This window comes from Pteropus alecto, unplaced genomic scaffold (genome assembly GCF_000325575.1).
Source record: "Pteropus alecto unplaced genomic scaffold, ASM32557v1 scaffold24, whole genome shotgun sequence".
Classification (NCBI taxonomy): domain Eukaryota; kingdom Metazoa; phylum Chordata; class Mammalia; order Chiroptera; family Pteropodidae; genus Pteropus; species Pteropus alecto.
The window spans coordinates 1,954,549-1,965,020 of record NW_006439192.1 but is presented as its reverse complement, the minus strand read 5'-3'; the positions used below and the strand labels follow the sequence as shown (position 1 = coordinate 1,965,020).

Here is a 10,472-nt window from a genome sequence, read left to right as displayed (position 1 = left end):
AAAAAAAAAAAAAAAAAACCACCAATAAAAACATGGAGACATATGATCCCTCCGAAGTCCTTGTGATAGGTGGTTGACTCTGATACTCTTACAGGTATCGATAAAGGAACATACTTGGTCAAGATGCTTTTGCAGTGCCTGAGACACCAGGGTTCCCCTCTCTGAGGGCCTGGCTGTCAGGGCAAGATGAGCAAGCACGTGAAAAAGAAGCTCAAAAAAAGCTATCAAATGGCTGGTGACCTTGAGCAACTCAATGCCCAGTTCTAAGCCTCGGAGACCTCAGACAAGGGGTTCTAGAGTGGATGCCTTTCAGGATCCTTTGAATCTTCTAGAAGGAACATCCTAGAGTAATCACAGCCCCTAGTGAACACACATATTGCTGTCTGACACTGATATTTTGTTCCTGAGCCTTGCAGAAAGGGCTCGGACATGCTCTCTCTGCAGGCCACAGCCAAATGTCCAGCAGAGACCAAAGAGCCTTTCTGTGCCTCAGGGAATTCAAAGGCGGCATTTCACAGGAGGAAGCCCTTTAGAAGTGCTCAACCTGGGGTCTGTTTCGGGACCTCCTCTGAGACCCCACCTCAGGCAGAGGGTCCTCTTCAGGGGGAAGCTCACCTTGGTGCAGGGGGGCATGGTGATGTTCAAGTGGCAGAGAATGTGCTGGGTGTCCTCATACTTCATCGCCTTGCGCAGAAATGACAAGGACCCTCCTGGTTCTCGACTGCTATCCCTCACCTAAATTCAACCGCACCAAAAAAAGGAGATTCAGGAGCCATTCTATAGGCTACCGGGATGGCTGAGAGATTTGTGCCTCCCAAACTTTCTAGACCCAGGCAAGAGGTCAGTACCTTTACGGGAATGGCCAAACGGTTCTCCCTAAATGACTGGAACTGGAAACTCCGCTGCTGGGCAGCTTTTTTGATGGGTACCAGGTTCCCGGAGAGTTCTGCAAACAGAGACATTCCTTCCAAAACCTGTAGGAAAGGAAAAGCGAATACAGCCTGTCAGGTAGGACTGCCCATACATCCTGTCTTGCCTCTCAGCTTTGGTCTTTCCTTCCCCACACCACATCCTTTCTTATGGCATGAGGCACAGTGGATGTGCTCTGAGAAATTCCACTGTTTGCTTTGGAAAAGGTTTTATTTCCCAGGTTATGCTTCCTCACTGAAAAGGATTTTATAATAAGCAGGAACCTTCACATATCCCTGTGTAGTTGATCGGGACTGCTGTCAGAGTACTACTCTAAACTCCACCAGGATATCATAACATGGCATCTGAAAAATACCTGTTTTCACACCTGTCCAAAAATGTTTAGTTTATGAGAAGTGCTAGAAGAACCATGTGATATTTTAATGTCATCCTTAATATAAGGATCCCTACTGTGTATATAATGCTTTCAACTAAGAAGTTATAGAGAACCCATTTGACAGTGGAGGAAACTGAGGCCCAAACCGAATAAATTCTTTGCCTACTTAGTGCAGGGCTTCAGAGCTCTTTCTTCTAGGCCCTCAGTCCCCCACGAAGGCTCAGCACAGACTCTGAGGCCAGACTGTTGGTTCTGGCGTATTACACATCTAACAGGAGTGAGTATCCTGGGATAGTCAATAACAGATTACAATCTAGTCCCCGTTTCTTACTCCTCATATCATTTGTCCAGCCCTCTCCCCTGCATCCTCATCTTGGCACTACCAAAATCCTGGCATAGCGGTCAAGGTGTGGGCTCTGGGGTCAGACTACTTGGACCTTAGTTATGTAACTTTAGGCAGGTTATTCAGTTATGTAACTTTATTTAACACCTCTCGGCCTCAGTTTCCTCATCTATAAATTGAGGATAATAAAAGTACATACAGTTACGAGTTTCAGGTGAGATTATGCTAGTCAAGTACTTTTAATAGTACCTGGTACAGAAGAACTTTAATACACGTGAGCTCTTTTCATCACAAATCACTGGGCTCACAGTGGTGTTCCTCATCTTTGGTGAAACTTCTCTAGGATGCCTTTCAAGATGGGGATCAAAGAGACACAGCCTAGGACCTTCTCCCATGCCCCACCGGGAGGGTTTCCTGACTGCTCTGGGTCACAGCGTCCTGGAGAGAACAGCCTACGAGAGCCCTGTCCTAGCCCCAAGAGCTTTGTTTCACTGTGGAAAGTGAGGAAGGCCCACAGGTGCCCTGTAAGAAAGAGATCCAGGCACTGTACCTCTATGTCCCTGCTCCGGGCCACCTCAACGAAGTTCTCGTGCTGCTCCAGAGTCTTGTCCACTTTATCGTCCGTCATGCAGTAGCAGCGCAGCCGCCCTTCTCGGGGGTCATTCATTTTGGCAAAAATGACAAACTTGGCCATGTAGGGCACCGCGGTAAGCTCGTTGTACAGCAGAGTGGCGAAGTTCACAGCCTCAGCAGTCCGAGGACAGTCTGACAGCCAAAACCTGAAAAGAGAGGACTAATTATAAACATGTTCCTAAATGCCCAATGGACAGCTTCATCTCCATCCAGACAGGAGCAACCTATAACCATGCGAAGGCCACCCTAAGATTCCTGGGGGTCACAGCAGGGCTTGTATGTGGAGAGGGGCAAGGTGCATGCTCGGATTCAAGCCTGAGATGGGCAGGTCAGGACATGAGGATGGCTATCTGCAGGGGCAGCACCGACCCCTCAGTCCAGGGTCCTGGAGCCCCCTTGGCTGGGCTGGGATGCGTCTCACCTGGCAGAGACGTTGGTGGTGAAGGCGGCACACTCATTGGCATACACGAGCTTGGTTGTTCCTGTTATATCTTCCCACTGGGCTTGGTCTGTTCCTCCTGCAACAGAAGCAGAAATGGGCTGGGGGACAGTCTTCAGAACGTGGGCACAGAGCTTGCCAAGACACTAAGGGGTGAGTGGGCAAGGGCAGAGACGGCACATCTGGATGCAGCCCTGAGCACATCTGTTCTCCCACACTCTCCTCCTCCTCCCAGCAACCTGCAGCACCTCTCCTCTAGGGGTCACAGGGCTCTTCCACGGAGGGCATGGACTTGACTCAGCACCTCACCCCTCCACCTCATTAAAGATAAAACCCAGGAGAAGCCAACAAAACCCAGGATGATTGCTAGCTTTACTTTCTCCTATCTCCCCCTCGTGTGGCCAGAAGAATGGCTAAAGACAGGACAGAGAAAAGGGGGCATCTCTCACCAATGACACTGCAGAGCAGGCGCAGGCTGGTGGTGTCTCCCTCCCCACTGTCCCGTGGGTTGTCCGTCCAGGAAGGAGGGAGCGGGATCCGAAGTCCGATGGGGCGGTGGAACTTCCGGCGCCGTGGCTCCACGGTGACAATGGGGCTGAACGTGGCCTGGTTGCCCAGGAGTTTGGTAACTAGCTCATCTGGTACAGGTTGGGCCTGCAAAATGCCACAGAGGGGACACTCAGCCCCAGAACAACAGCGGGGCTCGGGGACAGGAGGCAGCACCATCCCCGAGGGGAGCGCAGGCTGTCAACGCAGAGCGCAAAGACTGCTGGGAGGAGGCGGGGTTCCCACTACTACTCTGGACCCCAGGCCTGGTGTGACTGCTTAGCTCTCCTTTCTGAGCACTTTCTCCCCATTTCCCCGCTGCTCCTCATCCCTGGATGGTGCCATCTTTATTCAGCATTGGGTAACCCTCCAGGAAGCCATGTGGAATCCTCTCATGCCTCATGACTTAATGTGTTATCTGGGGCCTTCTGCAACCCACCCTTTCTTTTGAGCTTTACGGTCAAATCTCTGATAGACATTTTCAGGCATTGGACAAAAGCATGGGGGTATTTCCTGGGGACAAGGGCCATCGTCCTGACAGCCTTGAACTCCTTCCACTTTCCATGCACTCTGAGTGGTGGTGGGGGTGCCACAGTTGGTGAGGAGGAGGGTTGTGTCACCTGAAGAGCCAGCTTCACTCTCTTGGTGACAGCATTTTCTGGGAACGTCGCCTGCACCAGGGGGACCAGCTTGCTCTTCAGAGAGCCCCCTTCAGGGCCGATGGTGTCGTAGTCCTGGCAGAGCCGTGACATGATCACAAAGTACAAGGGGAAGTCCGTGGTGATGATGCGGCAGACCCTCTTCTTCTCCAGCTCTTCCAGACTCCCTAGCTCTGGAATCACATGGCATGGCACCGCCGCCTGGTCACGCTGAGCACAGGCTCAGCCACCACTGTGTCCCAGAGTCCCCGGGGCATGCCCCCTCCCCAGCACCTGGCAGGGGGCTGAGCTGCCTCGAGGGAGAAATCCCCAGGTCCAAAAGGTCAGGCAGAGGGAGATGCAGGTGGCATCTCCAGGTCCAAAAGGTCAGGCAGAGGGAGATGCAGGTAGCCACTCAGATGCCCTAGGGACTGGGAGCTAGACCATCCCTAGTCTCTCAAGGTTCCCCAAACTCCAGGTGGCCTCAACAGCCCACCCAAAAGTAAAACTTCAAATCTCATCTTCTGGAAGGAGGGCACCTGATCTGGGGTCCCTGGGGCTCCGCTACCTTCGTCCATCCCGTTGAGGATCTGATCCAGGTAGCTTTCTCCGTAGCGGCTCTTGTGTTCCTTCCACACGGAGCCATTTTCACTCCGCAGCACCACGAGCTCACGGTCCCCACGGCCATGGGAGGCAAAGTGGGGGATCTCCACAATCACAGGGCTGAGGGGACAGAGCGGATGGTGGGAAGTATGTGGATTTGGTGTGCGTGCCTTGTAGGCAGTGGCCAGGGGCAAAGGGAGGGAAGAGCAGGCCAGAAAGGGCAGTCCGTTCCTGCCTGGAGGGGCAAGGGAGTCCTGCAGCCGCAGTGGGAGCTCAACCTGTGGGCAGGTCCCAACAGTGGTACAGACCTGCCTCAGGTTCCTGAGTCACTGTGGCCCCTGTCACTCACCACCAGGTCCCCATCTCACTTCACAGGGCTGAGACTCGGCCAAATAACCCTGCCCTTGGACCTGATCCTGAGAACAGGCCTGATGTCTCCAGACAGGGGAACAAAACTCTCTGAACCTCAGCTTCCTCCCCTATCAATCAGCAGTAATGACACAGCCTTTGCAAGGAGGCTTTGAGGAGCCTCCTTAAAATGGAAAATGAACGCGAAAGCCTTCTGAAGGCTGCTTTACAAGTGATGGATGAAAGCTCATAGGTGGGGGCAGGCAGTGGATGGAGATGCGAAGGCAGGGTCTCTTGGGTAAGACCTGCACCAGCGTTATAGCCATGGTGCCTGAAGAATAACATAGCTCTAAGTAGAAGCCCAGCTGCCTCAGACAAGGTAAAGAATGGGTCTCCAAAGTCCATTGATCTTGCTGTCCTTGGGGGCAATGCTGTAAAGCTGTCTTCTAGTAAGACTGTTTCAGAGCTGAAATAATTAAACCCTTGGGGGCCCCCAAAGTAGCCCTGTCTTCTCCATCCCTTCTCTAGTGTCATACAAGATTTGAGAGTGTTAAGCTCCACCTGGGCTATGAACTCCTTAGTGTACCGAGGAAAAAATCCTGAAAAGGGGAATGAGAGTTCCGGGTTCTGATCTCATCAGGACAGTAGAGAAATGAGGTGAGGTGGTCTCCAAGGCTCATCTCTCCCTCTGTCCTGTGGCTGCATGGTTCTGGGTGGTTGCTGCTGAGGTGGCAGTAAGGGACCAGCAGGGCTGGGATAGGTGAGGAACACGTTGCACACGTGCACCCAGAGAAAGAGGACTCTCACCTCAAGAACTGGGCCCCCGTGGGCCCCAGTGCAATGATCCTGCTGGCCAGGCCCTCCTCCTTGGCCAGCGGGGGCGGTGTGCTCAGCTTCTGCGGCTTGACCAGGCGGCAGGTGATGCGAGTGGGTGCCGCACACGTCCGAGGTGGGATCACCACCCTCAGGCCATTGTGACGGCTCCCCCTCATAGAGCCTCCCCTGGCATCCACCATGAAGCTCACCAGAAACCTAGGGCACAGGCAGATCCATGTTGGGCTTCTATGTGCTCTCTTTGAGACAAGGAGAGTGGAGCAGCCCAGAATCCCTCTCCTGGGTGTCACTCACCCTGTATGGACGGGGCTGGCCACTGGGCTGATGTTATCTGAGGTCTCCGTGGCCGGGCTACTGGGGATGAGTGAATCTTCATCATACTCTTTAAATGCCTGAGAAGGAGAGAAAGGTCAATTGTCCTATTACCTCTCAGGCCACAGGTGCTGGTCTCAGACCAGCTGATGTTGTGCCAGGCTGGGGAGGCTTGTGCTCACCGCCTCGCCAGAAACCACACGGACCACTGGAAGAAACTCACGTACCACTGACCCTCTCGGGACAAGGCATTCCCGGAGTCTAAAAGGAAGTGCGAGCTTCTTCCTGCCATTAATGGCTGCTCCTCGGCTCAAGACCCTGGACTAGAGTTTAGGAACCAATAGAGCAAGTCCTCACTCCAGTCTGGCTTCGGTCTCAAGTCCTACACCCACTGCTGACGTACCCACCCTGTTCTCCAGCTACATCCCAACTTGAGACCTCTGTTCTAGGTGGCTTGGCTTTTTACACTAGAGTTGGCAACTGACCCTGCACCATCGCTTAAGCTTTGGGTGAGCTACTTGTCCTGTAGGCGTCTGAGGTACATGAGGTGAATGGAATAGATCCTTGCCCTTGGCATGTTTCCCGTTTCCTCATCTGCAAATGAGACAGTCCCCCTGCCTCACAGGAGCGTTACAACCATGATGACATTGGGCTGCCTCACACAGGGCTGTGTCCATCTCAAGGACTCATGAAAGCCAGCAGGGTCTGAATCTGGCTGTGGTCCCCTTCAGGTTTTCTCTCAACTGTGCTCTAGCTCATGCTTTTCCACTGGTGCAGATGCCCTTGCCCCTCCTTTGCTGGTCCACCTGTTCACTTTTCATGTCTTGCCTCCTCTATGAATCTGTCCTGTTGACTCTAATCTGGATAAACTCACAATATTTACCACTCCTGCATTCTGTGCTAACTGGTTTCACGTATCTGAGTCTATTCTTGTCCATTGAACCATCAGCTCCTAGGAGGCAGGTATGGGTCTCATAGCCTGCCATCAAGCCCTGTACAGGGCACATAGTAGGACTTCAGTAAATCCCTGCTGACTTGAGTTCATGACTTAAGTGAGGAGTTGAAGAGAATGGGTTGGTCAAGGAACAGCAGGACGCAGGTCCACTCGGCTGCTTTCTCATCTCTGTCTTTGGCAGTATTCAGGGAGTATGTCTCAGCAGTACCAGATTTATATCTGACCATATCTCTCAAATGCCACCCAGTGAGTGACTCCAACACCCATCCTATGATATACCCAGCATGGAGTGCTGGCTGGCCAGCCTCACAGCTGACTTATCCCTGCACGCCATTTGAGTCCAGGCTATGGCTGCTGAGTTGGGACACACACCCCTTCAAGTGGCAGAGGAAGGGACCAGGCTTCGCTGGGACACAGACATGCATGGCTCGGTTATCAGGCCTCAGGCAGTCATTTCTAACCTCCAAACACCACACTGCTTTCTTTTTTATCCTAGAAAACCCCCTTACCTTAGAAAAAAGTGCTAAATGGTATAAAATTAAACTAAGGGGGAATTAAATTGTTTTAAATCATCCCACCCTTTTTGAGGACAAATTCAGTGGCATCGGGAAAGCTACAAAATAAGGTACGATAATGAATAACAGCCCACACTGGGAACACTCTCTCTGACACCCCCTTTCTATCCATATTGGTATTTTAAGCTCCCAGGAATCCTTTGAGGAAGGTGAGGCAGGGACTGCTCCCCTTTTTAACGTATGCGAAAGAAAAGGAGGGTGGAGTTCCGTGACCTGCCTGCAGCTTCCTGGTAGGTGCAGGTTGCGGTCCCAGGCTCCCTCTCCAGCACCGTAACTCACTGCCCTCTTGGGTGCAGAGAGCATGTGCACAAGGGTTGTGGCCGTGGGAACATGGACCGTGAAGCTGAAACTTCTAGAGTCATTCCCAGTCTCACTCATGACTGGACCAGCGTAATGATGTTTCAAAAGCGGCGAGCTCACAGAGATGCTTATCAGTCATATCTGGGATAATGAGAACACTGGCAGCCCAGGCGCTACAAAGAACACGTGGAATCACAGATCTGCAAGGCTTGGTAAATGCTACAAGCTTTTCAACTTTTAGTTCCTATCGTACGGCAGGTCATCTCAAAGCAATTATTGTCCCAGGGTCCCTGCTCTCTGCAGAAAGGAAAATAAGAGAAATGATGCTTCTTACTTGTTCCAGCTCTTCTGATCTGACCAGCACTGTCTCAGGTGTGACGCATGGAATCCTCGGGATGGCTGGAGATTCCACCCTGTGTTCCAAGAACATTGAGAAATCAAAGAGATGATCCTTCTAAGTAGACCCCATCTTCCACGGGAGGCCTAAGTGAAACACCTCTATAACAGGAAAATAAGAGAAATGATGCTTCTTACTTGTTCCAGCTCTTCTGATCTGACCAGCACTGTCTCAGGTGTGACGCATGGAATCCTCGGGATGGCTGGAGATTCCACCCTGTGTTCCAAGAACATTGAGAAATCAAAGAGATGATCCTTCTAAGTAGACCCCATCTTCCATGGGAGGCCTAAGTGAAACACCTCTGTACTCCTATAACTTACCCAATCTGCCCCATTTACTGCAGCCTGAATCCCCTACTCGCACATGCAATACAATTCAATCTTCACATGCTGACCAGCCTCTTCCCTTCAACTCAAAGCCTCTCCCCAGGGCCCCTGTCCTTCACGACCTCACTGAAGGACGTGCCTCCTCCACAAATCTTCCCCTGCACGCATCACCCCGGTTCTTAGTCTTAGAGCCCTTGCTGATAGAATCCTCACTCTGGCCTTAACACCTTATTCTGCATTGCTATATGACCTCTTGATGTGTGTTTTGATCCTACCAAATAAATCTGTAGGTTCCTTATGATCAGGAGTTGAGTCTTGAATTTCTTTCTAACTGATGTTCATTAAATACTAATTGATTACATATTCTCATCATTTCACTTCCTGTTTGTTTCACTGCCCTGTTTTGTATAAGCCATGGCACTAAGCTGTCACATGTCTGTCTTTTCTGAAAACACCGAGGGCTCAGTGTTTCTACACAGTTGTCACTTTTAGATTTAGTCGCAAAATACCCCTGTGTGCTAATGTACCCACTGCAGAATAACTCACAGCGTCACAGGGAGGAATGAGAAATGTGTTCCGGGCAGATACAGACCCTCTGCGGGTTCCCTCTAATGAGCTATGAGGACGGAGGGGTGTGGTCAGTGTTTGCGTTTAGCTTGGCAACAGTTTCTAAGGTGAATTTTCCTCAGTGGCTTTTTCTGGCAAGAAGCTGAGAGTGCATGAGAGGGAGAGGGGGTGTGCGTATGAGACTGTGAACGAGGGAAGGGAGAAAGGCGGGAGGCAGGGATACCGGAAGAGGAGGGGAGACACTACTGGACAGCATGCTGTAAGAGAGGCCTCCATGCCTCTGCTCGGCAGCCAAGGTACAGAGCTAGTTTCTCCTAAGGTGCTGGACTCATGGTCCAGCCGATGAGCATTCCGTCCCTGTCATTGGCACACCCAGGCCCTGGTCTTCTTGTGTCTTTTCCTTGCTCTGAAATGCGTCTACTCTGAATTCCAGGGCTGGGCCTCGGCCATTCACGGGAGCACTTCTTACACTTGGTCTAGTTTCGGCACAAAATCCAGCAGCTCTTTCTCTTCATCTACATCCCTGGAATCCTTCTCAGCCTTGGAGCCAACAAGTTCTTCCCCTGAAACCACACAAGTTTAAGTGAGTGACACGATGGAGATTTCCTCTTTCTTTTTAAAAAGTGCTTTGCCTGGTCCTCCTCTCAATGTTGAGGAGTGGAGGAAGGTCTCTGATGCTCGGAGGGGATCACTAGCAATGTCTTCAACTCGTCCTATTCGTCCAGCCCTGATATACAGAGCAGGGCAGCCAGCTCCTGACGTCTTAGTCTGTACCAGGCTTTGTAGAAGAAAAAAAAAAAAAAAACAGAAAGAACCTTCTCTGCTTCCACTTTGAACCTTCTCAAATTCCACTTCCAAACAGCCCTTGTAGCATGTGCGTTGACACCAAAGAAAGCGCTGTTTCTATTCTTTTCAACACGCACACCACAGAAGAATAAACTACAATGGAACTGAACCTGTTCATTTTGAAGGGCTGTAGGGTTTTTTTGTAATATGGCAGCTGGAACCTCATTATTTCCTAAGCCCATTACCAAGAGGTTCAAATTATGTCTGCAACCCAGACTGCCTCTTTGCTTCTCCTTCCTTGCTAAACTGGAGTCGGAGCCCTTGACCTTGCAGTGTCATTTACTGTCACTTAGCACTGAGTGTCCTGGCTGTGTGATCTGGAGCTGACAGAATGGAATAACAACAGCTCATGCAGTTATGATCACAAACACAGTGGCATGAGCACAGACACAGAGATGGACAGGCGGGAGCTACCCACCAGGACATGGATCTTATGAGTGTGAATTTCCTGTTTTAGTCAAGCTCCTGCCTCTGTATTGTTAGCTGTCAGAGGAGGGTGCAAAG

At 51.2% G+C, this 10,472-nt stretch overlaps 1 protein-coding gene across 5 annotated transcripts in view; it reads right to left on the bottom strand.

The window, feature by feature from the left end:
- Nucleotides 1-10,472, bottom strand: part of ANK1 (ankyrin 1) — a 187,965-nt gene that overhangs the window by 33,009 nt on the left and 144,484 nt on the right. For all 5 annotated transcript variants that reach the window (XM_025049978.1, XM_025049979.1, XM_025049981.1 and 2 more), the window contains exons 23-33: nt 9,592-9,685; nt 8,367-8,445; nt 5,985-6,082; nt 5,664-5,888; nt 4,474-4,628; nt 3,888-4,099; nt 3,171-3,375; nt 2,704-2,800; nt 2,200-2,428; nt 849-974; nt 616-735 (exon numbers count right to left, since the gene is read on the bottom strand). In XM_025049978.1, coding sequence (XP_024905746.1) covers nt 616-735; nt 849-974; nt 2,200-2,428; nt 2,704-2,800; nt 3,171-3,375; nt 3,888-4,099; nt 4,474-4,628; nt 5,664-5,888; nt 5,985-6,082; nt 8,367-8,445; nt 9,592-9,685 — 1,640 coding nt within the window. The remainder of the gene's footprint in view (nt 1-615; nt 736-848; nt 975-2,199; nt 2,429-2,703; nt 2,801-3,170; nt 3,376-3,887; nt 4,100-4,473; nt 4,629-5,663; nt 5,889-5,984; nt 6,083-8,366; nt 8,446-9,591; nt 9,686-10,472) is intronic.